Raw genomic sequence first — 27976 nt, 5'->3', positions numbered from 1 at the left:
TGGACCGAGTAAGATGCATGTAAGTCCATCATCTTGACTCAGAAAGTCCACAAAAACTTAGTCATAACACATTCGGGGTTAAGCAGAGCGGTCAGCTTGGCAGGACACAGCCCAACATGACCACAAAGGTTTGGAGGACAACTCTGGGGCCAAGACATGGGGGCAGGGGGGTACTTATGGTGGCTGTTCCTACAGGAACAGGGCTGGAGCCTCTGATCACCCCTCGGTACTGGGAGGGTGGACTCAAGGAGGGTGGAGGAACTGGGGTAGAAGGAGCCAACCACATGGCAAGAAAAGTTCAGTGAAGCAGGAAGGAGGCTGAACAGGGCACCAGGCCTAGCCTGAGGGTTCAGCAGGGCTCAGGGTGGAAAGCAGGTTCCAGGAGCTTCTTCTGAGATGCAACAAAGGTTGCATGTGACTGATTCTCTGGGAACCTGTTTGATACTCAACAGGGTCCTACCACAGAGTTTGTAAGCTGTGGAGTTTGCCTGCATCTCACAGCCACGCCAACAGACCCTGATGTGACCTGCTCAAGGCTCCCTCATGGAGGCCAGCCTAGGGGAAGATGAGACATAGCCAGGCCAAGGCAAGGACCAGGGCAAAGAGTTTGGGCCCAAGACGGCTGGTCACTGGCTCAGAGGACCTGCCCCTGAGGAGTCTTGGGGAGCCTGGCCCTGTGTGACCCCTCTCCCTACCTCCAAGTGAGGTTTCAGGGGCAGCAGCCTGCCAGCAGGTGGAGAGTTAGTGGTGTCATGTCTCTGACCTCACACCTGTGAGGTCTTGAGGTGATGGAGCTGGAGCACCCACTGGGCTGTGGTCAACCTTCTGGGTCACCACACGTGGCCACAGCCTCAGATTCCAGGGTCTGGACCCACAAGGGCTCATCTCCCAGCGGAGCTGCAGCGTGAGGCAGCCCCACCACATCCGGGTCCCCGGCTGCCCCGGGGACAGACAGGCTGCACCTCTACCCTGTGGCCCCTCACAGGGACCAGGCCTGAAGCCAGGGCCCTGCAGCTGTGTGACAACACGTGTGCATCACACTGAGATGAAACCCACTTCAGGCCAACTCCGTTCATGTTTCTAAAAAGAAACCTTTATTAGGGAGTCTCTCTGGACTCTGTCTTATCAAAACCTTCTGAACCACGACCTAGAGGCTGAGGCTGCGGCCCTGCACAGTGCCGTTCAAGAGTTTAAAGCGTACCTCCAAGCCATAACTTCTAGTCTTTCCCCCCTCCAATAAATGCTCCATTAACTTCCCTGGAGGTGAGACCCTGGGTGGAGATGCCCCAGGTGGAAGGCCACAAGAAGCCAACCGGGCCCCCAGCCCATTTGTCTGCCTCAGTGTCCCTACCGTGTGGGCTGTGGCACCCTGGGGAGGGGTCTCAGGAGGGCACCACACACAGCCTCGTGGTGGCAAGTCCTCTGCCCCATGAGGGAGGCACAGGCAGGAACATGGCACTGGATCCCACAGAAGCAAGTGGCCCACCCACCTTCTCTGAACCTGTTGCTGTGGTCACCTCCCATCAGGGCAGTGGGGCTGGAGAGGCTCGGATGGCGCTGACTTTAAGGAGGGCAGGACGCAGGAGCTAAACCAGGACCACAATATGAGTGAACAAGCACAGCCAGGGAACTGGCACTCTGCACCTTGTTCCCCCAGCTCCCTGGGGACTCCCCTGTCCTGAGGGTCGGCCTCGTGCAAGGAGTCAGGCAGGCTTCACCCTCCAAGCTGGCAGGCTAAGTGTGGGGTGAAAGGGTGAGCTCTCTGTGCCTCAGCCTCCTCTGGGGAGTGGGGACCCCAGCCACAGCAGCCCCTCAGCGCTGTCAGGAGAAACCTCCTCAGGCAGAGGCGGGACTGGCGGGAGCCTGCGGGGATTGCAGATTGCCGTCTGCAGCCTCAATGTTTTTTCTTCCCCGGAGGCGGGAGCTGAGGCTCAGAGCCCAGCCACTGGTCCTAAAGCCAACAGCCGCCTCCCACAAGGCCTCCTGTCCACGGGCCGGCTCCCAGGAAGCCCGGGCTGAACTGAGGCCTGGGGTGGGGGATCTTCTGACGGCAGGGGTGCAGCAGTTCCCTACAAAGCCTCCAGTTTGGGTGGGAACCTCGGAAATGTCTCCGGACCACCTCCACACCCCCCAGCACCTCCTGTTCTGGTACCAGTGAAGACACGCATGAACCGGCAGCACCCTGCCAGCCTCCCCCGTCCTTTCTGCAGCCAGACCGCTTGAGGCTGGAGGGGTGAGCTGTGGCCAACCAGCGGCAGATCTTGTCACCAGGTGCAGGAGGAACCCCAGTGCCCGCGCCAAGCTCCTCCAGAGTGGAGGCCTCTGCAGAGGACCGGGCCTGTATGCGCAGAAGGGCCCAACCACCGGCCGGGGAAGGTCGGGCCGCGCCCTCAGGACTCAGTGGTCCTCAGGATGGTGGCTGGGCCCGAGGTGGCGGGGCGCCCGGCCTCCCGCCCCAGTGCGCCCTCGGGCGATGCCCCTGAAGGCGGCCTGGCCGGGGGGCGCGGGCCGGCTCGGGGCCGGCGCGCAGGCTTCTCGCCGGTGTGGAGCCTCTGGTGGTGGAAGAGGGCCGGGCGCTCGCGGAAGGCGCGGCCGCAGTGCGCGCACACGAAGGGCTTCTCGCCCGTGTGGATGCGCCGGTGGCTGAGCAGCACGGCGCCTTTGGCGAAGGCCTTGCCGCAGTCCGCGCAGCGGAAGGGCCGCTCGCCTGTGTGCAGCAGCCGGTGCTGCCGCAGGTTGGAGCTGTGGCTGAAGGCGCGGCCGCACTGCGCGCAGGCGAAGGGCTTCTCGCCCGTGTGCACACGCCGGTGCTTGAAGAGCGACGAGCCCTGGCTGAAGGCAGCCCCGCAAAGCGCACAGGCGAAGGGCTTCTCGCCAGTGTGCGTGCGCTCGTGCTGGATGAGGTGCGAGTTGCGGCAGAAGCTGCGGCCGCAGCGCGCGCACGCGTAGGGCCGGCCGCCCGCGTGGATCTTGCGGTGCTGGCTGAGGTTGGAGCGGTGGCTGAAGGCCTTGCCGCACTCGGCGCAGCGGAAGGCCTTCTCAGCCGTGTGGATGCGCTGGTGCCGCACCAACGACGAGCTGTGCCGGAAGGCCTGCCCGCAGGCCGGGCAGCTGTAGGGCGTCTCCCCGCTGTGGATGCGCTGGTGCTGCGTCAGGTGCGACGTCTGGCTGAAGGCCTTGCCGCACTGCGCACACTCGTAAGGCCGCTCCCCGGTGTGTGTGCGCAGGTGCTTGAGCAGGTCGGAGCTCTTCACGAACACCTTGCTGCACGCCCTGCACTCGAAGGGCTTCTCCCCGGAGAGGAGGCCGGGCCCGGGCTGCAGTGCCTCACCCAGCTCGGTCCAGCCAGGCGGCCCGCGCCAGGCCGGGCCCATTCCTCGCGCTCCTGGAGCCCCGGGAGCGCTTGAGAAGGCTCCCCCGGGGGCCTCACGGGCCCAGGGCTTCCGCCGCTCCGACACCCGAGACGGCTGACTGGGCACGAGGCACTCTGCGAGAGCCTTGTCCCCAGGCGGCGGCCGCAGAGAAGAGGTCAGCCGGAGGCTCACACTGGCATCGCCGCTGCCCGGCCCCAGCCGGAGCCTCTCCCAGTAGATCACAGATACCCCAGTGGGTCTCCTCTCCCGAGACGGGGAGATGCCGCGCCGACCCTCCGGGATCTTCCTGCGCTCATAGGCACCCGTGGTGGGGAGGACCCTGGCGGGCGCCAGAGAGAAACCATCCCTGAAAGCCCCCGGGAATGGGGCTTCTCCAGAAACATTGCCGTTCTCTGCCAGAGGAGGGGAACCTGCAGGCACAGAAACGGTGGAGGACTGGGTCATCCTGGGCGGGCCATGCAGGTGGGCGAGGGGACCCTCAACCCCAGCGTGGATGAGGGGGAGGAACAGGGGCCTGACTCCCTTCTGGCATGGAGCTGGCCGTGGGGTTTTCCCGGGCCGCTCTGCTCCTCACACTCACCAACTCTGGTACTGACCGCCTGAGCCCTAGCACCTACTGACTGCCTCTCCCCCGCAGGGTCAGCCCCACAAAGGCAAGACCAGAAGTGATCTGGGCAAGGCTGTGTACCCAGGGCCTGGAATGGAGCTGGCCACCGCAAGTGCTCAAGAGACCATGTGCCCTTAAATAAATGGCCTCACGGATGAGGTAGTGAGGAAAGACCGTGAGGGTCTGAGGCCACACACACTGGCTGAGGGTGGGACTCTGGGCAGGTCTCCCCACAGCCTGGGGGCGGCCCCAGAGCCACCCTCAAGGACGGCCAAAGTCGGAGCCTCTAGAAGAGGCTGAAGGTGAACAGTCAGGCGGGCGGGAAGCCAGAGAGGACCGTGTCCTGGAAGGGAGGCGGACGAAGCCAGCTCACAGGCTGGCCTTCAGCTCACACCCCGAGCCCCACTCACCGCGGCGGGGCCTCCTCTGGGCATCCCGGGGCAGGGTCACGTCCACCCCACTGAGAACCCAGGGCTCCTCGCCGCGCTCCAGCTGCGTGACCACATGGGGCCGGGACACAGACAGGCCTGCGGGAGAAGACGGGCGAGTGAGGGGCAGACGGAGGGGCCGGGGCTTCGCCGGACGCAGACGGCACCCTCTGTGAGGATGAGGAGGCCTAGGGCACACCCCAGGGCAGGGTCACACCTCCTCCCTCGAGCGAGGAAAACAGTGTTGGCAGCACCAGCAGGGGACTGAGTGCTGAGACACCACAGCTAACAGGGACACTCGGCCAGCGGGCACGCGGCTGCTCCCAGGCTGCCAGGTGATGAGAGGTTAGTGCTGGCAGCCCAGCCTGGCAACAACCAAGCTCCACATGGGGACCCAGAGCTTACCCAGCGAGGCCAGGAGGGCGAAGTTCTCCAGCATCACCCGGCGGTACAGAGACCTCTGGGCTGTATCCAGGAGTCCCCACTCCTCCTGGGAGAAGTGCACAGCCACGTCCTCAAAGGCCATCAGACCCTGCCAGAGTCGGAAGGTGGACACGATGAAGCTACGGCTGTGTGACCCAAGCTCTCTGTCCTGAAGGCTCCCTCTGCACACGTCTCTCAGCTGCTACCTGCACACCCCAACCCCCACCCCACGAGGCTCTGCAAGTAGAACGCCCCTCGCCTGGCTGAGCCCCTCCGCCTTCCTTACCCGGGGCCTTCCTTATCGGGGCCGTAGATGCCTTGTTAACCCCGCCCAGCCATCTACATGAGGAAGCCAGAGGAACCCCCAAGGGAAGCCCCTCATGCCCACCCATTCTCCAGCCTTTGCAAATGCTCACCCACCCCAAAGGTGCCCTCGCTGCTCCTGCACAAGTAACTGCAAGCAACAGCAGCAGAGCCCCCAGGACACGCCCAGCCCTGCAGGTGTGCCTCTCCTGCAGAATGCAGAATGCGCCCGGCATTTCCAGGCTGCTCTTTGAACCAGAGGGCTGGCTGATCCCCTGCAGTCACCACAGGCAAGATCCCAAGGACCTGGCGGGCACACAGAAGCCACTTCCCTCCTCCCTCCACAGTCAGACCTCCTCTATTTCCTCCTCACTCGGCTGCTGCCTCCTTTCCCTCAGCCACCTGCCAGACTTCCCCCTAGAGCCCCAGGACTGCCAGCCATTTCCATCTCCCTAAAGCCCTAAGTATCCATGCCTGTCCCTGGCTGACTCCATGAGATCCCCTCCTCCTACGTTTGATTCCCAAGCTCGGCCTTGCTCAGGACACCAGGACACTGTCGTTGGACAGCTACAATTCCAGATCCATGTGACACCTCCACTCTTAAGATACCATAGATTCCTCCCAATTTCCCCTTAAACCTACTTTCCCTTCAAATGCCTAATTTGGTGTACAGCACCTCCTTCCCCTCTCCCCGGCTCTGTCCCACTGAGTGACAGTTGTCACTGACACAGTCCCAAGGCAAGGATGTAATCAAGGGTTTTCAATTTCAGGACCAGCTCCCAAATCCCGGCCCCACTGCCCAAGGAGGATCTGTGAAAGTGCTAGGCACCTGCATCCTGTTGGGTGCTCCGGCGGAAAACCTTAGAATGGCCCTTCCACTGGGCACGCACATCCCACTTGCTACATCAGCGTATCTACACAGAATTCTCGTCTTCACTGCCCGGACTCTGGCCGCAGCCTGCTCCCTGCAAAGCGCCACCCCCTCTGCTGCCCTCCATCCAGAAAACGATGGGATACCTAAAAACTCGTGACTTAAAGCATGTCCAGTCTCCTAGTGCCCTGGGATAGTCTTAACTCCTCGGCCTGTCCTTTCGGACATATCCTCTCCCGGTCCCGCAGTTTCAGTTTCAGAAGCGTCTACACTCAGGCTTCCCTCGCAGCTTTTGCACACGGGGCACCGTCCCCTCGGAAGTTCTATCCACACCTCACCCCCTTAGCTGCAAGAAGTGGGGATCCCACGCGTGCACGCCCAACCGGCCGGAACACCAGGGCCTAGGACGAAGCGCGAGGGGAAGACATCAGGTGAAGTGCCTCCCCGGCTCGGGGCTCTGGTCCCTGGAAGAGGCAAGGTGGGGTGGGGCGCCCGGGCTCTCGCTCCTCACCTGCGCCTGGTCGGGCTGCGCTGCCGCAGGCGCCGCCGCCATTGGAACCTGCAGAAAGGGCGGACGCCCAGACGCGGGACTTACTCTCCCCGTCCGTCAAGGGGCGCCGCGTTGGGGCTGCGTGGAGACCAGAGAGCGCGCGGCTCGGCGGCAGCCCACGCGGCACCCGGGGAAATTGAGACCAGCTGCGAGCCGTGGGCCTCCTGGCTCCGCCGCCCGCGCTTCGGGTCTCCTCCCGCGCGTCCTCGCTGCCCGCGCCTCGGGTCACAAGACCCTCCAGCCAAGCCGGCCGCGACGCTGCGCTCTCCGGCCGTCACCGGCGTGGCCGGACACCGGTAGCCAAGTGACAGTCCCAGGCGCCGGAAGTCCAATCTCGCGAGCTCTCATTGGCCCGTGGCGCGTTGCGGAGGCACGCGCAGGGACTCCGGGGAGGCGTGGCTTCCGCCTGTCTGCAGGCACGGCGGGCGGGGCCCGCCTGTCTCCACGGCAACGGCAAAGCGTCACCGCGAGGGACGCTGGGAAGTGGAGTAGACGGCCGTCCAGCTGTCTATTTTATTAACATTCTTTGTAAATCCTTGTAATGCAAGAGATAGCATCCATTTTGGCGCTCAGTCGTGTCCGACTCTTTAAGACCCCATGGACTGCAGCACGCCTGTCCTTCCCTGTCCTTCACCATCTCCCGGAACTTGCTCAAACTCATGTCCACTGAGTCGGTGATGCCATCCAACCATCTCATCCTCTGTCGTCCCCTTCTCCTCCTGCCTTCCCTCTTTCCCAGCATCAGGGTCTTTTCCAGTGAGTCAGTTTTTCGCATCAGATGGCCAAAGTATTGGAGCTTCAGCTTCAGCATCAGTCCTTCCAATGAATATTCAGGACTGATTTCCTTAATACTACAATTAGTATTTGTACTTAAATTTTGCTCACCTTGAAACTGAAGAAAAGCTAATGTATATCTGGGCATAACATGTTTCCTGCCATTCTTGTACACAAAGAACACTCAAGTCTCATCTGAGGTGCACCTTGAACCCACGTGTCTGGACTACAAACCCAGTCTAAACCCATATATTGGGACTCGAACACAAGGTCTTTTTCTGTTTTCCTGGCTGAATGGCATGGCACGAGGGATTCCTTCAACCAGGGATCAAACCTGCACCCCGTGCAGTGAAAGCACGGAGTCTTAGCCACTGGACTGCCAAGTAAGTCCCAACCCATGGTCATTTAATTGAGATCACACACCAGGTCTCCAGACTTAGTGAAGTTCAGGTTCTTTATGTCTCATCGCAGAAAGAATTCACTGAGATACAAAAATGATAGGTAAGAAGTAGATTTATTTAGAAACACATTCCATAGATAGAATTCAGTCAGCCTCAAAAGGCCAGAACAACCATGGGAGAAACACACTCCACAGTGTGGGCCATCTCAGAAAGCGAGAGGCCCCAAAACATGGGGTGATTAGTTTTTATGGGCTGGGCAACTTCATAGACTTAACGAGTGGAAGGGTTTTTCCAACTATTTGGGAAAAGGGGTGAGATTATCAGGAATTGGGGCACTGCCCACTTTTTGACCTTTTACCATTGGCCTCAGCACTGTCAAGGTGCTGGTGGATGTGTCATGTAGCTTCTCTGGGGTTACTCTGCACTGGTGAGGGGCTCTACGTGTACCCCCACTTCAGTTGCCTTTGGTGTTGATGGAGGCTGGGGCTGAACCGGGAGGCTCCCCGCCACGTCCCCGGGCACGTGGCTTCTACCTACTACAACCAGGTGTCTTTGAAGATGTGTCACTGGGGTGGGCTCTCCAGCTTTCAGGGTCCGCATGGTGGTCCTGGACTGTGAGCCTGACCCCACTGGTACAGATGGCAACCCACCTCCACTCCAGGCCTCATGGTAGCCCTCAGGCAGGTTAGCAGTCTGTGGACATCTTCGGTGGGGAGCATGATTCTGCTGACCAGGAACGGGCAGCTGAACTGAAGGGCCTGGCAGGAATGTGTCACATGTAGAGGCTCAAGAGGGCCCATTCCCCTGACCTTCACCCAGTCCCTCTCCCTTCTCCATGTGGATGTCAAATGGATGCTCTTTTTTAAAAATGTATTTATTTGGCAGTGTCAGGTCTTATTTGAGGCACACGGGATCTTCCCTGTGGCTTGCGGGCTCCAGAGCATGTGGGCTCAGCAGTTGTGGCACTCAGGCTTATTTGCATCTCAGCATGAGGGATCGTATTTTCCCATCCAGGGATCAAACTTGCATCCCCTACAATAGAAGGCGGGCGGTTAACCACTGGACCACTGGGGAAGTCCCAAAATGGAGTCTTGTCAGATCTAGTCACTCGTCCAATCATGTCTCCCCAACCCCTGCCCCACCCCCATCCCCCCCAGGATAAAGGCCTAACATGAATCCTTCCCCCTTGGGACTTTGTGGTAAAGGACTTCAGGTGTCCTGCATACCCTCCTCCAAGCCTTTGCACATGCTGGTCCCTCTGAAACAGGACAGAGGGGTTCTTTTAAACAGAACCTTTAAAAGAAAGACATAGCTATGGGACATGATATGGGGCTCCCCAGGTGGCTCAGTGGTAAAGAAACTGCCTGCCAATGCAGGAGGCACTGTTTCAATCCCTGGGTTAGGAAGATCCCCTGGAGGAGGAAATGGCAACCCACTCTAGTATTCTGCCTGAAAAATTCCATGGACATGGGGTGGCAAAGAGTCGGAACTTGTTAGGCCCTAACTGCACGGGAGCTGCGAACTGACCCTCTCTGGCCAAAGGCCCCACAGAGGGTCTGCTGGCAGTGCTGGGGGAGGATTCCTGGACAGGCTCACTCTGCTGGGGGCAACTGGAATGTCCCGGGGGCAACTCCCTTCCGAATGCTCCAGATTCTGTGACAATAAAGCCGGAAGGGTTACATCACCTTGGAGCCACGGCTGTGGCCCAGGAGGCAGAACAGAAATGGGTCACTGCCAAGATGCTGAGGGATCAGATTCTCAGTGGTGACAGCAATGTCCATGTGCCTCTGGGGACAGAGTGGGAGGGCGGGGGAGGCACTCTGTCCTCATGTGGTCCGAAAGGTCTTGTGACTTCAAGCCCTCCAGGGAAAGCACTGTGGCCAGGATCTCAGAGTCACCTGTGTGCCCAGAGCTTACCTGAGGTGGAATCACAGGATCTGAGGGGTACAGCTGTCTGAGAATAAGGAAGCAGGTCCCTCAAACCAGGCGCATCTTAGCGTGGCCACCAGCTGGAGATGAGCCATCTTTCTGTGCCAGGCCAGAAAAACCAGATCCCTCTAATCACCACTCCAGGCTGACAGGGGCCGGTCCCCTCTACGTAGATGGGGAATGGTAGGACACAGGGAACAGACAACAGGGTACGCCAGAGCCCAGCAGGCAAGGGCACAGGCCGTGAGACCTACAGGGGCCAAACTCGCATCTGTTAACACCGTGCTCAAGGTCCCTGAGCAGCTGAAGTTGTCCTGAATCCTGCAGTCTCCTGAGCCACATTCCTGAGAGCTGTCACCCCACCAGCAAAAGCCAGGGAGGCTCCTGTTGCCCAGGCTGGGCTCCTGGTGACTTCAGCAGTCACAACCTTCATGGCTTTCCAGGCTCGGGGCCCAGAGGCACAGCTTCGTAGAAAGGAAAGCGGGAAAGGTAAACACAGTTTCAGGATCTTCTGTTGGGTGTGTACTTCCTGGAGGAGCTAGACCTTCAGATTTCTTTGTGGAAACTTCTGATTTTATAATTTTTGCATCTGTTTTATTTTATTTTTTGGCTGCCTTGCATGGCGTGAGGGAAGGGAATCTTATCTCCCTAACTAGGGATGGAACCCACACCCCCTGCAGTGGAAGTGCAGAGTTTTAACCACTGGACTGCCAGGGAAGGCGCAGCACTTATCTTAAGATATCTAATACCATGTGAATCTGGAAATCTTCCCCAATGGCTCAGTAGTAAAGAATCCACCTGCAGTACAGGAGATGCAGGAGACATGGGTTCAACCCCTGGGTCGGGAAGACAGCCGGGAGGAGGAGATGGCAACCCACCCCAGTAGTCTTACCTGGAGAATCCCATGGACAGAGGAGACTGGAGGGCTGCAGTCCATGGGGTTGCAGTCAGACACGACTGAGTGACTGAGCACACGCAATAGCCATGTGAGTTCAGCATGGCAGGCAGAACCACGGCTCTCCAAGAACGTCCACACCCTAATGCTCGGAACCTATTAACATGTTACCTGACGTGGCCCATAGATGGACACATTATCCAGAATTGCCTGGGTTAGTCTAGTATAATCACATGAGCCCTTGAAAGCAGAAAAACACAACACAGATATTTTAAATCTAAGAATGAAAAAAAAAGAAATCTAAGAATGTCCTAGGTCTGATGCTCATGTCAGCTGCTCTAAAACCAAGGCCTCAGCAGGGCTGCGCTGCTTCTGGGGGGAAAAGGGGTTTCCTTGCTTGTTCCAGACTCCAGGGTCTGCCAGTATTCCTTGGTTCCTGGCTTTTTCTGTCTTCAAAGCCAGCAAAGGCAACTTGAGTTTTCCTCACATGACATCACTCTGAATTGATCTCTCTCCGTCTCTATGCCTCCCTCTTCCACTATAAGGACCCTTGTTATTACGAGGTTTCCTCCCACCCTGCCAACCTCAGACAATCCAGAATGATCTCCATGTCCCAAAGTCAGGTGATTATCAACCTTATTTCCACCTACCGTCTAAATGTAGTTCCCTCTTGCCCTATAACAACATGTTCTGGACATTAAGTCCTCCAAATCTTTGGCGGGGATGGTGCTTTAGTCTGCTTACCATGCATGCTCAGTCACTTCAGTTGCGTCGGACTCTTTGCGACCCTATGGACTGTGGCCCGCCAGGCTCCTCCGTCCATGGGTTTCTCCAGGCCAGAATACTGGAGTGGATTGCCATACCATCCTCCAGGGGATCTTCCCAACCCAGGGATCAGACCAGCATCTCCTGCATTGCACACAGATTCTTTACACTGAGCCACCTGGGAAGCCCTGCTTACCATAAGTATACTTATACAAAAATTAAGCATTGCCTACTTGGCTACTTGTTACATCAAGAATGAGCGCACTTTTTCTTTTCGTAGATGTTAAAGGAAGAAATGTTCACATATTGAGGGCTAGGGAAGTCATTCTTGCTTATATATGATTTAACTTGATTTCTATGCTAACTAAAAAAGATAGCATAGAAGGAAGTCAAAGTAGGAAGTCAAGAGATACCTGGAGTAGCAGGCAAGTTTGCCCTTGGAGTACAGAATAAAGCAGGGCAAAGGCTAACAGAGTTTTGCCAAGAGAACACACTGGTCATAACACAACAACACAAGAGAGAGGACTCTACACATGGACATCACCAGATGGTCAACACCAAAATCAAATTGATTATATTCTTTGCAGCTGAAGATGGAGACGCTATACAGTCAACAAAAACAAGATGGAGAACTGACTGTGGCTCAGATCATGAACTCCTTATTGCAAAATTCAGACTTAAATTCCTTATTGCCAATTCAGAGTTAAACTGAAGAAAGTAGGGAAAAGAACAGGGTGCACTGGCCAGAAATAAAGAATGTCCATGTTAAAAAAATAAAGTTTAGGGATTTCCCTGGTGTTCCAGCAGTTAATGCTTCCCAGGTGGCGCCAGTGGTAAAGAATCCACCTGCCAATGCAAGAGAGGTAAGAGACGTGGGTTCGACTGGAGTGCACACGCATGCACACACACATACACACACACTTACCCTGGTGGTCCAGCAGCTAATGCTTCCCTGGTGGCTCAGATGGTAAAGCATCTGCCTCCAATGCAGGAGACATGGGTTCGATCCCTAGTCCAGGAAGATCCCCTGGAGAAGCAAATGGCAACCCACACCAGTATTCTTGCCTGGAGAATCCTTTGGACAGAGGGGCCTCAGGCTACTGTCCTTGAGGTCGCAAAGAGTTGGATATGACAGAGTGTGGCATGCACATACACACACACACACACACACACACACACACACTCTCTCAGGCTACTGTCCTTGAGGTCGCAAAGAGTTGGATATGACAGAGTGTGGCATACACACACACACACACACACACACACACACCACACACACACACACACCAGCTGTTAATACTCCATGCTTCCATGCAGGGGACACAGGTTCCAGCCCTGGTGTGCCAACTAAGATCCCACATGGGTGTGGACACACTGGGTTTGAGCTCAGGAGGGCTGTGGTGTGTCACGTTTGCCACACTTGCTGGCAGAGCCCTGGGTGAGAGAGGGCTCAGCTTGGCAGGGAGGTGCCACACAGGCTCACCTTGACCTGAGAACGGGTGCAGAGGCCACCTGAGAGCAGGTGTGAGCCGCAGCGTGCTGCTCCTGGTCGGACGACAGTCTGCAGGCAGGCGGCCTCCTCGGCCTCCTTGGGCTTGCTCCCGGCAAGACCATCACTGCAAGGCAGGAGCCCTGGGGCTGAGAGGTCTGCAGCCCAGATCTCAGGGGCACAGGCGGCACTGCAAGTGAGCCTGGGGGCACCTGCCCTCATCATCTGCTGGTTTCCACTGAGGCAGGGCCCAGAACAGAGGCAGGGATGGTGGGGTCCACATTTGGTGGTCTCATCTGCTGCTTTTCCAAGAGGAGTGAGAAATCCATGTTTTACGTGGAGCCTTTTGATTTTATAAAGGTTCAAGACTATTCCCCCCCAAACTTCAAAGTTGATAGGTATGTACGAGCTCCACTCTTTCTATATACATGGAGAGAGCTATATAGAATGTTGGCTTCTGGGCTATCATTTGTGACTCAGGACAAAAGGCAAACAAGGAGCCCAGGGATCCCTAGACAGGAAGGCGCAGGGCCCAGGGATCGCTGCACAGCACGCTGCGGCCGCTCTCAGGACACCTCTCCACTCCCTCCCCATCATCGACCTGAAGCTGAGCGCTGGGCACAGGACACTCCTGCAGGCATGCAGTGAGCCAAGCTTGGGGACTGTCTCCCTGAGCTCTCCCCAGCATCCCGAGGCATCTGTTTGTCCCCTGAACTCAGACCTTCCCTTCCCTTCAGCCGGCAGGGGGGCTTGCTATCAGAGCTGCAGTCAGGTGTGCCTTGGGGCCTCAGGCTTCAGAGCAAAGGGTGGGCTCAGCTCCCTGTACCAGAGTGGTCAGCTGCGGTCAGAGAGGCCTCACAGCGCTGCCTCCCACACCTGGGGAGAAGCCTTTCCCCTGCCTGTTACCCTTCCCAGCCAGGCTCTGTGCACTTCATGGAACACCCATGTTTCACCGGTGGTGCCAGAACAAACAACCCAGGTCCACTGGTTCTGAGTGTGCAATCCCTATCAAAACCACAGCTGACATTCTGAGCAGAAACTAACGAGCTGACCCTAAAATCATAGACATGCAGAATACAACAGGGAAAACAATCATGCCAAGAAACAAAGTTGCACTTTCCTTACTAAACTTCAAAAATTTCTATAAAGCCAAGGTAATCAAGACAGTGTGGTCCTGTCATAAGGACAGACATATAGATCAATAGATTTAAGAGACCAAAATACCCTTAACTGATTTCCAACAAAAGTATAACGTGGAAAGATGGCCTTTTCAGCAAATGGTTCTGGGAAAACTAGACATTCACAGGCAAAAAAAATAAATCCAAACCCTTATCTCAACTATACGTAAAAGTTGCTATGAAAAAGATCATAAATGTAAGAGCTAAGACTATAAAATTTATAGAAGAAAACAAAGGAGAACTTTTTGACTTTTGGCTAGGCAAAGAATTTTTTAGGTATGACACAAAGACAATATATAAATAGAAAAACTAATATATTAGACAACGAGTATAAAATTTAACATCACAATGTAAAATTTTGCTCTTTAAAACACACCATTAGAAAAAAAAAAAAAAACACCAATAAGAGACTTTCCTGCTGGCCCATTGACTAAGACTCTGCGCTCCCCATGCAGGGGGCCTGGGTTTGACCTCTGGTCGGGGAACTAGATCCCACATGCCACAACGAACACCCAGCACAGCCAAATAAACAAATCTTTTTTTTAAAAAGACACCATTCAGAAAATTAAAAGATGAGCACACAGCCTGGATTGGAGGGGAGTATGGCAGGGGTGATAAGGGAGATATGTATATGTATGGCTGAGTCCCTTCACAGTTCAACTGAAACTATCACAACATTGTTTGTTAACTGGGTACACCCCAATAAAAAATAAAAAGTGTTTTTTTTTTAATAAAAAACACAAATAAATAAAATAAAAGTTTAAAAAAAATGAGCCACAGACTGAGGGAAAAATACTTAGAAAATACTTACATATGGATTCTAAACACAGAATCTATGAAGAACTTTATGGCTCAAAGATAAAAAGACAACCCAATTAGAAATAAGGAAAAGATCTGAATAGACGTTTCATCAAAGAAGATAAACAGACTGTTAACACGCACCTGAAAATACCATTGTTCATGAGAAAAATGTAGATCAAAAGCCCAATGAGATGACTGCTTCAGGGGTAAAGAGTTTCAGTTCAAGATAATAAAAATGTTCTGGAGAAGTATAGGGTTAAAGCAGCACAACTGAATTTACTTAATGCCACTAAACCATACACTTAAAAATGGTTAAAATGGTAAATCTTGTGTATATTTTGCCATGATTTTTAAAAAAGCCATTGAGATACCATTTCATACCCACTAGGATGACACCACGAAGTTGTCTTGGTGTTGGCAAGAGGTGGAAAAACTGGATCAGTCCTACAGTGCTGCTGGGAATATAAAAAGGCACAGACCCTTTGGAAACCAGTTCAGGAGCTTCCAAGGAGTTAAACATAAACTTGCCAGGCTTCCCTGCTGGTCCAGTGGTTGAGAGAATGCCTGCCAATGCAGGCAGCATGGGTGCGATCCCTGGTCCAGGAGGATCTCCTATGTCTCGGGGCAACTAAACCCATGCACCACAACTACTGAAGCCCTTGCTCTCTATAGCCCGTGGTCCACAACCACAGAAGTCACCACAACAAGAAGCCTGCACATTGCAACAAAGCGGAGCCCCGACACGCTGCCGGAGGACAGGTGACAGAGGGAGGGAAACGTCACAGGCCCGGACTGGGCCACACGACTAGAAAACCACCAAGGTGACCCATCTGCTGCTACTCAGGCTGTGATGTTTTTGATCTTGGACCATGGCTGTCAAGATCCCAAGGCAAACAGCGCGCGGTTGCTTACACGGTGGTCTGGGAGGAGAAGCAGCAGGACACGGCCAGAACGAGGGCCAGCAGCGCCTCTCCTGGAGAACATGGCAGCCTGACCTGGTGAAGACAGCACCACACCTCAACAGAGGCCTCACTGGCCTCACTAAGGAGACCTACTTCTTCCCCAAAAAAGGCACACACTCTTGTCCTCAAAAGTCACTGGGTCCTGCAACACCAGGCAGGGGGCACAAGAATGTGATCTAAACACTGGGCGCTGGACCTGGGCCCCCAGTCTCTGTCCTGCCCACACCTCCCCTTAGGTCTCCAAAAGCCCGTCCCCTGACACCCCTGCTCACCCTTTCACCTCTGAGGGCATGGGCCCTCCTCCTGGGTGCGCACTGTCCCCACATCCATCGGAGTTTGGACAGTTTCTCTTCTCTGCACCCACCTCCTCCACTCAGCTACTGGTCCTTCATCTGGACATCCCACACTCATCTCAGGGCCCATCTGGAACCACAGCTGAGACTTCCCTTCCAAAATCCCGTCTCAGGACATTCCCTGGTCCAGGCCACCAGGGCAGAGCAGTCTAGACATCAAGAGGCCAAATGGAACTTTCCTGTTTGTTCACGGGCACGCGGGTCAGGTCCACTTAGAGGTCTCCAGACAACTTAGACTCTACTCCCACATAATCCAACTGCTACTCTTCTGCCAAACATACTCCTCCTACCAACCTCCGCTCTCCATCTCATTTTTTATCTGTAACACTTGGGATAGTCCTTTATCCTCCACTACATTCACTCTCCATTTGTACATGGAAAACCGACTCCACTTTGAAAAACGTATCGGGAATCTGATTATTTCTCCCACCTCTCCTACTTCTATTCTCGAAAGGTCACCGGAGAAACATTTGCAGCAGCATCCTCCTGAAGCTGCCTGCTTTCAGCCCTCACCACAACTCTGTGTTTACGCAGTTTCAAAATCCTAACTCAGATCATGGCCATCCATCTTCTAATGAAAATCTGTGGCTCCTAGGATCCTAAGCCCGTCAACAGAGGTAGGACTCCCATGCTCACACTGTCGCTTACCCGCAGTGGAGACAGCAGAACTTTCCCGAATGCTCCCAGGCCAGTCTCACCTCCGAGTCTTCGCATATGCACATCCCTCCGCCTGCACCCTCATTTTATCACAATGGACTCTGAAATGCAGGCCGCCACCTATGAACGCCCCAGTGTCCTGAGCACCGAGGCCTGGGGTTCAGTCGGGGACTAGCGGCACTGGGGTTCGGAGTCCACCCAGGTGGAGGCCAGGAGACCCTACTTCACCCGGCTCGCTTATCATGCCCTCAGTTCAGCAACATGCTGGGTAATGACCTCGGAACGGGTGGCTTTTGAGCCTGGGGCCCTTCTCCGTAAAGTGGACACGACACACAGGGCGACGACTCCCGGTCGGCCACGGGCACAGACGGGCCTTGACGGACTACCCGCAGGACAACCCCCGCGCCGGGCGGTCCCCCGACAGCCGAGGACACAAGAGCCCAGGGGAGACGGGACGTTTGCTGAGGTCACGGGACATACAGGGCACACTCGGGACCTCCTAGGCTGTCGTACCTACCCATTCCCGTTTCCGCGGGCCTGAGGAGCCCCCTGGACACCAGCCACAGTCCAACAACCAGGTCCGTCCGCCCGCGACCGACGGAGTAGCAGGACAGAAGAGCAACAATCTGAACGGAAGTCCCGCCCTCCAAGGTGTGGCCGTCCCGGAAACGCCTATCTCCTAGGCTATCATTGGTCAATACTGGTGTAAACGCAAGGCGAGGGTAGTTCTGGGTAGTGTAGTTCATGTCGCGTGAGCCGTGATGCGGTGCGTCCTGCCTAATCACCTAGGCAACGACTCGGCGTCACAGCGATAGGCTCAGGGAAAAGCGTCATAGACGTCCACGAGTCTGGAGCCAGTGAGGGTCAGGATTCGGGCGTTTTCGCCTGGCCTCAGAGGGTGGGGCGGGACTTCCGGCGTCGCCATTGCAGTCTTAGTTTTGTGCCTGGTGGGGCTGCGGCAGACACACCCTGGAACGTGAGGCGAAGGCTCCCAGGGGGACGTTCTGGGACCCTCTTCGCACCTTGGCACTCCCTTTTACCCTTGGCTCACCGCCCCTCCTTCCTAAGCCTCGGTTTCTCCGCTCCCCGCCTTTGTCCCAAGTTCCGGGGAGGCAGCTTCCGTTTCATCCTGGGGACGGTCGAAGCACTGAGTGCGACCATCAACCTGCGTCACCCCACCCAGTGTGTGTGTGGGGGTTTGGGTGAGCCCGCCGGCTCGTCCCGGCCTCCGCCTGACACGGCCCCGCCCAGCCCACAGGCTGTGACCGGTCCTGCAGAGTCGCTGATGGACCCGGGGCAGGTGAGTGGCAGGTGAGAGGACACATGTCTTCACCTGCTGAGATCCCCGCCCTTGTGACCCTGGGGTCTGTTAGGGAATGGTGGCGTCCCGAAAGGCCTGCATATGAGTCTGGGCCCTTGAGAGTCACTTTCCCCTGGCATCCTGAACCTAGGCCAGAGGTTATGTGGAGCTGATCACATGGCATAAGATCTGGAAAGGTACCCGTGACACAGGGACCAGCATGTGCCAATTGCTTGGAGGTGGGCATAAAGTGACAGTGTTGAGGGAAACGACAGATCTCCATTTCTTCTGGTGGAAATAGAGAGCAAGGGAACTGGAGACAGACCCGGAAAGGGAGGCTGGGGTGCTGGGCCTCTATTCTCAGTGTGGTGCGGGTCACGGGAAGTTTAGAGCAGAGGAGGAGGTGATCTGAATCAGATCTTAACAAGCCTGTGGATGCTGGGTGAAGAGACTGGAAGGTGGGGTGAGGTTGGAGGCCCGAAGATCATGGAGGAGGTGACTGCAGTAGTCCCGGTGTGTGGTTTTGGTGGCTAGAGCAGGGAGGTGCCTGTAAGGTAGGAGAAGTGGTTGGCTCCTGGATGTAATTTTTAGGGTGGACTAGATTTCCTGATGTGTGGCAGGGAGATACGGTTGACCCTGAATATTTTTTCGGATTTGGAAGATGGTTCGAGGAGTAGATTTCAGAGGGAAAATAACTGTATTTTGGCCATATCATATTTGGAATGTCATTGAGACTGCCAAATTGAGATGTCAAGTGTATTTCATGCCAGCTTAAGACTAGAGACGTCCGCCAGGTGGAGGCCTGTGCTTGCGCACTGTCTGCAGCTATGAGCTGGGTTCAGGATGATGAACAAGCCTCTGAATAGAGTGTAGACTTGGGATGAAAAAATGAAGCACAGGGTCTTCCTTGGTGGTCCAGTGGCCAAGACTCCATGCTTTCAATGCAGGGGACCTGGATTCAGTCCCTGGTCAGGGAACTAGATTCCACCTGCCACAACTAAGATACCGCATGATGCAACTAAGACAAGCACAGCCAAATAAGTGAATACAAAAAAAAGAAAAGAAAAAGCACAGAAGTAAGTAAGGTAGGATGACAGTGGGGCCTGAGTTTAGATGGTTTTACCTTTTTACAGCTTACAGGGTTTTGTGGCCATCCTCCTTATGTCTAAGGCTGCTGGAATATCAGGAACAAAAAGGCTCAGCCCAAGCTAAGAGTTGCCATGCCAAGAGTCAGGACGAGCAAGTCAGGGATTTGTGTATTAGGACGGGCAAGGACAGCTATGACTTGTGAAGGGACAGCATGCATAACGTTAGAGCTGGAAGAGAAAAAGGGTGTTTGAGATTATTACTCCTGGTTCTGGGGTGCAAGGTTGGAGCAACAGAGCCAAGAAGGGAGGCTTTATCTAGAGAGGTGATGGCTCTCTCAGTGGGAAGTTTTTGCAGTCAAGGACAGTCCAAGGTCAGCATCGGCTCCTGCTTGCCTCTGTTGGCAAGCTAAGTGCATAGTGGTAACATGCCTGTGGTGTGGCCAGGGAGAGGGGCGATGGTATTGTGGGATGTGGGAAGTAAAGGTATGAGGATTGATGTGTACATGATAAGGGAATAAGCCCTGATACAGAGGCTTAAGAAAGAAAAGAGAGCCCAGATTTTCTTACATTTGGGAGGTGTGACCTGAAGGACACAGGGAAGTTGGTTAGTAGGGAGAGGGGTGTCATGTGACAACTTAGAGCTCAAACAGCATCCATTTACACACCTTCCTTTTGTCTCTCTCGTTAGGATTGGTCTGAAAACAGTGGCCAGTGGGAATGTGAGGAGAGCAGGGCACCAGTGGGGCCAGCACCTGTGGTCTTCTCGGAGGTGAGGGCCTGCAGAGGGCGTGAGTTGCAAGCGGGTGGAGGGAGGATGGACGGGGGTCATGAAGAGAGGAGATGCCGGTGGGACACGTGGCAGAACTCTTGAGTCGCACATCAAGGGCCTGAATGTGCCCGCTGGACTGTTTTGTTTGTTTTCCAGCCCACCTACTGGCCCCCTGGCCTTGCTGTCTCCTCATGGGGGAGCCTGGTGGCTTTCGAGGAGGTGGCCATGCACTTCTCCAGGGAGGAGTGGGAGCTCCTCGATGAGGCCCAGAGGCAGCTGTACCACACCGTGATGCTGGAGACCTTGGAGCTCGTGACCTCACTTGGTAAGGCCCTCATGCCCTGCCCTGGCCTAGGGGCCAGCATCTGCCTTTTGTCTTATGCCCAGCCCCAAGCTGGACCAAGGACACTGCTTCCTGCCCAGGTTTCCTGTTGTAGCTGCTGTGAGTGCTTGGCCTGGGCTGTGTGCACCCCCGTTTCTCCCTGAGCAGCCTCATGAGGAGTCCTAACAGCTGTTAGGTTGGGGATGCTATTAGCATGTGGTTGGGGATCAGGCATTCTGGTCTGCCTGCAGGGTCCTGCTCAACTTTACCTGTGCCTGGCTGGCTGATCTAGTGTGGGGCCATGGCGAGGTTTTACCCCTTCCCCTAGAGACATTTTTTTTAATGCCTTTACTGATATATATCATAACGTTCACCCTTTTATTTATTTTTTTTACAAAAATCAATTTTAACGTTCATCCTTTTAAAGTGTATCGTTTAGTGGGTTTTCATGTTTCCAGTGTATAAATATCACCATACTCCATAAAGCTCCTTGAAGAGAACATAGGCAAAATATTCTTTGATATAAATCATACCAGTGTTTTCTTAAGTCAGTCTCCCACGGCAACAGAAATAAAAACAAACAAATGGAACCTAATAAAACTTACAAGTTTTTGCATAGCAAAGGAAACCGTAAACAAAATGAAAATACAACTTAGAAACTGGGAGAAAATATTTGTAAATGATATGATTGTCAAGGGTTTTAATTTCCAAAATATACAAACAGCTCATACAACTCAATAACAAGAAAATAACCCCATTGAAAAATGGGCAGAAGACCTAAATAGACATTTCTCCAAAGAAGACATACGGATGGCCAAAAAGCATGTAAAAAGATGCTCAACACTGCTTATTATTAGAGAAATTCAAATGAAAACTAATGAGGTATCACCTCACACCAGTCAGAATAGCCATCATTAAAAAGTCTACAATTAACAAATGCTAGAGAGCATGTAGAAAAAGGAACCCTCCTACACTGTTGATGGGAATGTAAACTGGTGCAGCCACTATGGAAAACAGTATGGAGGTTCTTGAAAAAATGAAAAATAGAGTTGCCATATGATCTAGCAATCTCACTCCTGGGCATATATCTGGAGAAAAAACAGCAATTCGAAAGGATAAGTTTACTCCAGTGTTCATTGTAGCACTATTTACAATAGCCAGGACATGGAAGCAACATAAATTCTATCGACAGATGAATGGAAAAGAAGATGTGGTGTATGTATACAATGGAATACTACTCAGCCATAAAAAAGAAATAATGCCACTTGCTGTAACGTGGGTGCACCTAGAGATTATCATACTAAGTGAAGTAAGTAAGAAGGAGAAAAGATAAGTACCATGTGATATCTCTTATGTGTGGAATCTAAAATACAACACAAAGGAACATATCTGTAAAGCAGAAAAAGTCTCATAGATACAGAGAACAGACTTGTGGTTGCCAACGGTGGGGGTTGGGAGAGGGATGGATTGGAATTAGGAAATGCAAACTATTATATATGGAATGGATAATCATTAGGTCCTACTGTATAGCACAGCAAACTATAATAGGAAAGAATATGAGAAAGAATATATGTATAACTGAGGCAGTTTGCTTTATGGCAGAACTTAATAAAATTTTTTAAAATTAAGGATAATAAACAAATGGACTTCCCTAGTGGCTCAGACAGTAAAGCGTCTGCCTACAATGCAGGAAACCCGGGTTCATTCCCTGGGTCGGGGAGATCTCCTAGAGAAGGAAATAGCAACCCACTCCAGTATTCTTGCCTGGAAAATCCCATGGATGGAGGAGCTTGGTAGGCTACAGTCAGTGGGGTCGCAAAGAGTCAGACACAACTGAGCGACTTCACTTTCACTTTTTCAATAAATTAATGTCACCATACTTTAATTTTAGAACATTTTCATTACCTAAGGAAAAACTCTGTACCCTTTAGCAGTCACTCTTTATCCTCCCTCATCCTGTCCTGAGTCCTAGGCAACCACTAATCTACTTTCTGACTATACAGATTTGCTTATTCTATTAATAGATATTTTATACAAATGGAATTATACAATATGTGTTTTCTGTGACTGGCTTTTACTTGACATAATGTTGTTGAGGTTCATCCATGTTATAGAATATATCAGTAATACTTCTTTCATTTTTATGGCTGAAAAATATTCCAGCGTATAGGTATACCAGTTTTGTTTATCCATTCATCAGCTGATGGACATTTGGCTTTTTTCCACTTTTTGACTGTTAAAAAATCATGGCTGTTACAAATGTTCATGTACAAGTTTTTGTGTAGATATATGTCATTTCTCTTCAGTAAATACATAGCAATGAAATTCCCAAACTGTTTCCAATTGGCAGCACCATTTTACATTCCCATTGCAGTTTATGAGTGTTTCAGTTTCTCTACTTCCTCATCAAAAACTTGTTACTATCATTTTTTCTTAAAGCTATCCTGGTAAGTTTAAAGTGGTATATCCTTGTGGTTTGAGCTTGCATTTTTGTAAAGACTAATGGGCTTCCCCAGTGGTGCAGTGGTAAAGAATCTGCCTACCAGTGCAGGAGATGGAAGAGATGTGGGTTTGATCCCTGATTCAGGAAGATCCTCTGGAGTAGGAAATGCCAACCCACTCCAGTATTTTTGCCTGGAAAATTCCATGGACAGAGGAGCCTGACAGGCTATAGTGCATGGGGTTGCAAAGAGTCGGACATGACTGAGCACACACACAGTACACACAATGACTAATGATGTTGAGCTTCTTTTCATTTACTTTTTGGCCATTTGTGTATATTATTTTTGAAAAATGTCCTTTCAGGTCCTTTGCCTCTGAGTTCTTGCCCCTGGTGAGGGCCCTGTCCTGCCAGTGAGCCTTTCACTCTAACTCTGCCCCACCTGGCCTATCGGCAAACCCTTGGCCCATTCCTGTATGTGTCAGTGACACATTTCTAAGGAAGTCACCCTTTTCACTAAGTGGAATGCTCACATTAACTAGAAATTTCTCGGCTTTCAGGCTGTTGGCCTGTGGTGGAAGGTGAAGAGTTGCCTTCTGAGAAGAATGCTTCTGGAGAAGTGGTGGCACAGGTCAGGACTCCCAGTGTACCTCCTTCCATGCAGAAGGCTGACAGCTGTGACACGTGTGAGCCACTCTTGAAAAACATTTTGCAGCTGGACAACCATCAAAGACATACTGGGGAGACTCCCTGCACATGTTTAGCATATGGAAGAAAGTTTTGGTTTGGTGCAAATCTTCACCAGCATCAGGAGTACAATGGAGAGAAGCCCTTCCAATGGAACAGAGACAGGGACTTGTTTGTGAAGAGCTCAACAGGCTCTCTGTCAGAGAAGCCCATTACATGTGGGTTAGGTGGCCAAGATGTCTCAGACAGCCATGACCTCCTCCATCCCCCAAGCATGAATGGCAGTGGGGAGCCACATAGCAGCACAAAGGGCAGGGAGGCCTCATTGCACCCTTTCGATTCTGGGCAGCTCCCAGAGGTCCAGTCCTCACAGAAGCCCTTCAACTGCAGTGACAGTGGGAAAGCCTTCCAGAAGACTAATGTCCTCCTCAGCCACCTGAGCACTCACTCTGAAGAAACACCATTTAGATGCCCAAGAGTTGAAAATTCCTTAGAGGAGAAATCAGCCCTTATTAGTGACCAATGGTTTCATACTGGAGGAACATCTCATATATGCAAAGAGTGTGGCAAGGCTTTCAGTCACCCATATAAACTGAGGAAGCATCAGAAATTCCACACAGGAGTTAAAGATTATGCGTGCAGCGACTGTGGGAAAACTTTCAGCCACAAACTCACCCTCATTCATCACCAGAGAATCCACACAGGAGAAAGGCCTTATCAATGCAGTGAATGTGGAAAAGCCTTCAATAACAGGTCACACCTCGCTCGGCATGAGAAAGTTCACACAGGAGAAAGGCCTTTCAAGTGCAGCAAATGTGGACGAGCCTTCAGCCAAAGCTCCAATTTCCTTCGGCACCAGAAAGTCCACACCCACATAAAACCTTATGAGTGCAGTCAGTGTGGTAAAGCCTTCAGTCGCAGCTCTGCGCTCATGCAGCACTGGAGAGTTCACACTGGAGAAAGACCGTTTGAGTGCAGTGAGTGTGGGAGAGCTTTTAACAACAACTCCAACCTTGCTCAGCACCAGAAGGTTCACACCGGAGAACGGCCTTTCGGATGCAGTGAATGTGGGAGAGACTTTAGCCAAAGCTCTCACCTCCTTCGCCATCAGAAAGTCCACACCGGAGAACGGCCTTTTGCATGTGGTGAATGTGGGAAAACCTTCAGCAATAGCTCCACCCTCATTCAGCACCAGAAAGTACATACTGGACAAAGGCCTTACAGGTGCAGTGAGTGCAGAAAAGCCTTCAGTCGCAACTCCAGCCTGGTTCAGCACTGGAGAACTCACACTGGGGAAAAGCCTTACGAGTGCAGTGAATGTGGGAAAGCCTTTGCTCACAGTTCCAGTCTCATTGAGCACTGGAGAGTTCACACCAGAGAAAGGCCTTATGAGTGCAATGAATGTGGGAAGTTCTTTAGCCAAAAGTCCATTCTTACGAAGCATCAGAAAGTTCACACTGGGGAAAGGCCTTATGAGTGCACTAAATGTGGCAAGTTCTTTAGCCGTAAGTCCAGCCTCATCTATCACTGGAGAGTTCACACTGGGGAAAGGCCTTATGAGTGCAGTGCATGTGGGAGAGCCTTCAGCAGTAATTCTCACCTCATTCGTCACCAGAGAGTGCACACACAGGAAAGGCCCTACGAATGCAGCCAGTGTGGGAAAGCCTTTAGTGAAAGATCCACACTTGTTCGACACCAAATAGTTCACACCAGAGAAAGGACTTATGAGTGTGGCCACTGTGGGAAAATCTTCAGCCGCCTCTGCAACCTTGCACAGCATAGAAGGATCCACAGCTGAGTGGAGCCTCATAGAGATGGTCTTTGGGAGATCTTCAGCCACATCATGCTTCAGGCAGCAGACTACAGAGAAATTCCGTAATGTGTCACTGATGTGGAAATACCTTCAGAAGCTACCCTGCCCTTTCTGAATAGCCTAGGAACCTACACAGCGCTGTCTCCCCTCTGGAGCATAAACCTCTTTCTAGCTGCCTGTTGCCTCTGAGAGAGTCAGGGAATGAACTGACCCATGCTGGTTGAGAGATTCATTAATAAAGACACATGACAGTCCTACACATTAATGTACCCAACAGTGCTTCAGGGTACATGAAGCAAAAACTGATGGAACTGCAAGGAGAAAGAGACAAATTCACAATTATACTTTGGGATGTTCACACCCTCCCAGATAATCAGTAAAGGCGTGGAAGACAACACTTTGAACCAGCTTGACCTAATCAATATTTATAGAACTTCCTGTCCAAGAGGACAGAATAGACATTCTTTTCACATGCACGTAGAACATTTACCAAAATGGAGCATATTCTGGGCCATAAAGGAAGGCCTGATAAAGGGAAAAGAAATAATACGTGGTATGGACCTTGACTATAACAGAATTCAATAAGAAATCAAGAACAGAATGATGTGTGGGAAACCCTCATTCAGAAACTGAATATCACACTTTTAAATAATCCATGGTGAAAGATGAAATCAAAAGAAAAATTTGAAAGTACTTGGAATGAAAATGAAAACAGCATATCAAAATATGTGGGATACACCTAAAACTGTACCAAGGGAGAAATTGTGTGTGTGTGTGTGTATAGGTGTGTGTGTCCATGTATACTGGTGAAATATTAATAAGCCTTACGGATTGTAGAAGAATCATTAAATGCCAGGTTTTTTAAAGTTCCAACAAAAGAAGTAGACGTGACTCCAGGCCACGAAGTTTTTCTTCACTGAAAGGTAAAAGCCAACTGTAGGGTCACGTGAGCCCCCAGGAGAAAGACATAAGGACAGACTCGGGCCCTGAGATGAGGTGCACCAGGAGGGGCTCACTGACGCACTGAAGGGCCCTTCACAGCCCTGCTCACAGCTGCCAGTTGTGTGCTTTCTTGAGGGATGTCTGTCTCCCATGTCTTAGTCCATTCCAACTGATCAAACAAATATAAACTGGAAGGCTTTAAAATAACAGAAATTTCTCACAGTCCTGGAGACTGGAAAATCCAAGATCACGGTGCCAGGAGATTTGGTGTCAGGTGAGGATCTGCTTCCTGGTTGACAGCCATCCTCTGTGTCCTCACAGTGAAGGAGAGGGGGTTCTTGAGGGCCTCTCTTATGAGGCCACTAATCCCAGTCACAAGGGTTCCTCCCTCAAGACCTCATCAACCTCCCAAAGGCCCCACCTCCAAATACAGAACACTGAATGGGTTAGGCTTTAACCTAGGTATTGTGGGAGGACACAGCGTTCGGTCTACACCACCCTACTACAATGTCAGTTTCACGCAGGAGGGGCCTGAGGATTTCATCCTGCCAGGGGAGTGAAGTCTCCAGGGCTCAGCAGCTGGACGGAGTAAGCACCACTCTTTCCCTGAGGTCTCCTACCTTCTCCCTCCCCAGGGTCAGCTCCGACAGGGCTGTGTACCATCCCTCAGGGCCACCAGACATCCCCCGGGGTCCTACTGGGCACCAGGCTTTTGCCTGAGCTCTGCTGTAGATGCATTTCATCTCCATCTGATGTGCAATACAAAGGTTTAACGTGCAAAGGGACTAAAGGACACAGTCACTGCAGAGCAACTGTAGCTCTGAGAGGAATGAAGCACAGGTGAGAGTGACAGTGATGCTGCTACTGCCCGCTTTTAGGCTGGCAGGAAAATCTGAGGCGAGGACTCCAGGAACCTTTTCAGCCAGATGGAGCGGCAGTGCAGAGGCACCAGGCAGGGATGACCCATGGAGGGACCATGGGGGAGAAGCAGGCCGTGAGGTCAGGAGACAGGTCATGCCGCCCTGTCGGTTGGGCTGAGGAGTCTGGTCAGTGCCCTAACCCCCACTTGCCTGGACATCTGGGCCCTGCTTGGCTCTGCCAGACTTTGACTCTGCTCCATACAGACCTCCACGCTGAAGGCAGACAGTTGATCACACAGGGATTACACACACAGGGGCCCCAGCAGGCCTGGGGTGGCATGTGCCTCACGACACTCGAGATGCTGAGCAGACTGGCGGAGAGCTCCCTGCGCCCACAGCTGCCGCCCCTCCTGCCAGCAGGGTGGCTGAGGGGAACTGCTGAAGCTAAGGGCAGCAGCAGCAGCGGGTTCCAACCCCGACACATGGTCCTGGCTGAGCACCACTCAGCCCAAAGCCTCCAGTCTGGGGTTGGCTCTCCCCAAACATGCCTCCACTAACGTTTTCTTCTTGACCTGAAGCACTGTTTATAGACCAGGGACACAGTGACAACCACATAACAAGTTTCGCTGAACTGACATTTACCTTGTAAAAGAGTAGTTTCCAACATTTGAAAATCAAAGGGCCCACAACCGGCAGGATCTGGATCTATACGTGAATCAACAACTTCCTTCCCTGGAGCCCTGTAACAGCAACAGCAGAAAGTCAAGGCTGTGGTGTGCAGACACACCAGGAATCCCAACCAGGTCACAAAAGCTGCATCCCAGTATGACAGGATCTTCTCTCAGCCCCAGGGTGACGGCCAGGAGGTAAACATGCCCAGAAAGGCTCTGAGGATCCAAGGAACCTGTAGGCTATTTGCTGACAGCGACCTTGGACACGGGAACAGGCTTGAAATTCCTGAGAAACTGCCCGCCTCACCCCCTGAAACTATGCTC

The 27976-nt window shown here is 52.8% G+C and overlaps 2 protein-coding genes and 2 non-coding genes across 8 annotated transcripts; 2 read left to right on the top strand and 2 right to left on the bottom strand.

The window, feature by feature from the left end:
* Window positions 1-1071: 1071 nt before the first annotated feature.
* LOC122692700 (zinc finger protein 324A-like) lies at window positions 1072-17371 on the bottom strand. Of its 3 annotated transcripts, none has more exons than XM_043900534.1 (4): window positions 17278-17371; window positions 4815-4941; window positions 4392-4508; window positions 1072-3784 (listed from the first exon to the last, which is right to left on the bottom strand). In XM_043900534.1, the coding sequence occupies exons 2-4, from the start codon at window positions 4933-4935 to the stop codon at window positions 2391-2393; spliced, it is 1632 nt and encodes a 543-aa protein (XP_043756469.1). In that variant the 5' UTR covers window positions 4936-4941; window positions 17278-17371; the 3' UTR covers window positions 1072-2390. The 3 variants fall into 3 exon arrangements, with proteins under 3 accessions (XP_043756469.1, XP_043756468.1, XP_043756471.1); XM_043900533.1 differs by lacking the exon at window positions 17278-17371 and adding an exon at window positions 6518-6866; XM_043900536.1 differs by lacking the exons at window positions 4392-4508; window positions 17278-17371 and adding an exon at window positions 6518-6866.
* On the bottom strand, window positions 5831-5960 carry LOC122692977. Its single transcript, XR_006340784.1, has one exon. It is a non-coding gene; the product is annotated as a small nucleolar RNA SNORA30/SNORA37 family (small nucleolar RNA).
* Window positions 12270-12342, top strand: TRNAW-CCA. The gene has a single exon. It is a non-coding gene; the product is annotated as a tRNA-Trp (tRNA).
* A 238-nt stretch (window positions 17372-17609) lies between the features above and the next one.
* ZNF132 (zinc finger protein 132) lies at window positions 17610-26057 on the top strand. 3 transcript variants are annotated; one of them, XM_043900515.1, is made up of 4 exons: window positions 17610-18060; window positions 19837-19917; window positions 20074-20242; window positions 23240-26057. In XM_043900515.1, exons 1-4 carry the CDS (start codon window positions 18046-18048, stop codon window positions 25162-25164), a joined length of 2190 nt encoding a protein of 729 aa, XP_043756450.1. In that variant the 5' UTR covers window positions 17610-18045; the 3' UTR covers window positions 25165-26057. The 3 variants fall into 3 exon arrangements, with proteins under 3 accessions (XP_043756450.1, XP_043756451.1, XP_043756452.1); XM_043900517.1 differs by having other exon boundaries at window positions 17654-18071; XM_043900516.1 differs by lacking the exon at window positions 19837-19917.
* Window positions 26058-27976: the final 1919 nt, after the last annotated feature.

Source organism: Cervus elaphus, chromosome 4 (genome assembly GCF_910594005.1).
Source record: "Cervus elaphus chromosome 4, mCerEla1.1, whole genome shotgun sequence".
Classification (NCBI taxonomy): domain Eukaryota; kingdom Metazoa; phylum Chordata; class Mammalia; order Artiodactyla; family Cervidae; genus Cervus; species Cervus elaphus.
The sequence above is the reverse complement of the archived record's forward strand: the minus strand, read 5'-3'. Positions and strand labels throughout refer to the sequence as shown.

Excerpts from the sequence above, each read along its gene's own strand:
- LOC122692700 (XM_043900533.1), bottom strand. The coding sequence starts at position 6,559 with ATGGCGGCGGCGCCTGCGGCAGCGCAGCCCGACCAGGCGCAG. Across the intron at positions 4,942-6,517 it reads CGCAGCCCGACCAGGCGCAG|GGTCTGATGGCCTTTGAGGA; the intron begins GTGAGGAGCGAG and ends CGACTCTGGCAG. Across the intron at positions 3,785-4,391 it reads CCAGAGGAGGCCCCGCCGCG|GTTCCCCTCCTCTGGCAGAG; the intron begins GTGAGTGGGGCT and ends CTGTGCCTGCAG.
- ZNF132 (XM_043900515.1), top strand. Across the intron at positions 19,918-20,073 it reads CACCTGTGGTCTTCTCGGAG|CCCACCTACTGGCCCCCTGG; the intron begins GTGAGGGCCTGC and ends TTTGTTTTCCAG. Across the intron at positions 20,243-23,239 it reads GGAGCTCGTGACCTCACTTG|GCTGTTGGCCTGTGGTGGAA; the intron begins GTAAGGCCCTCA and ends CTCGGCTTTCAG.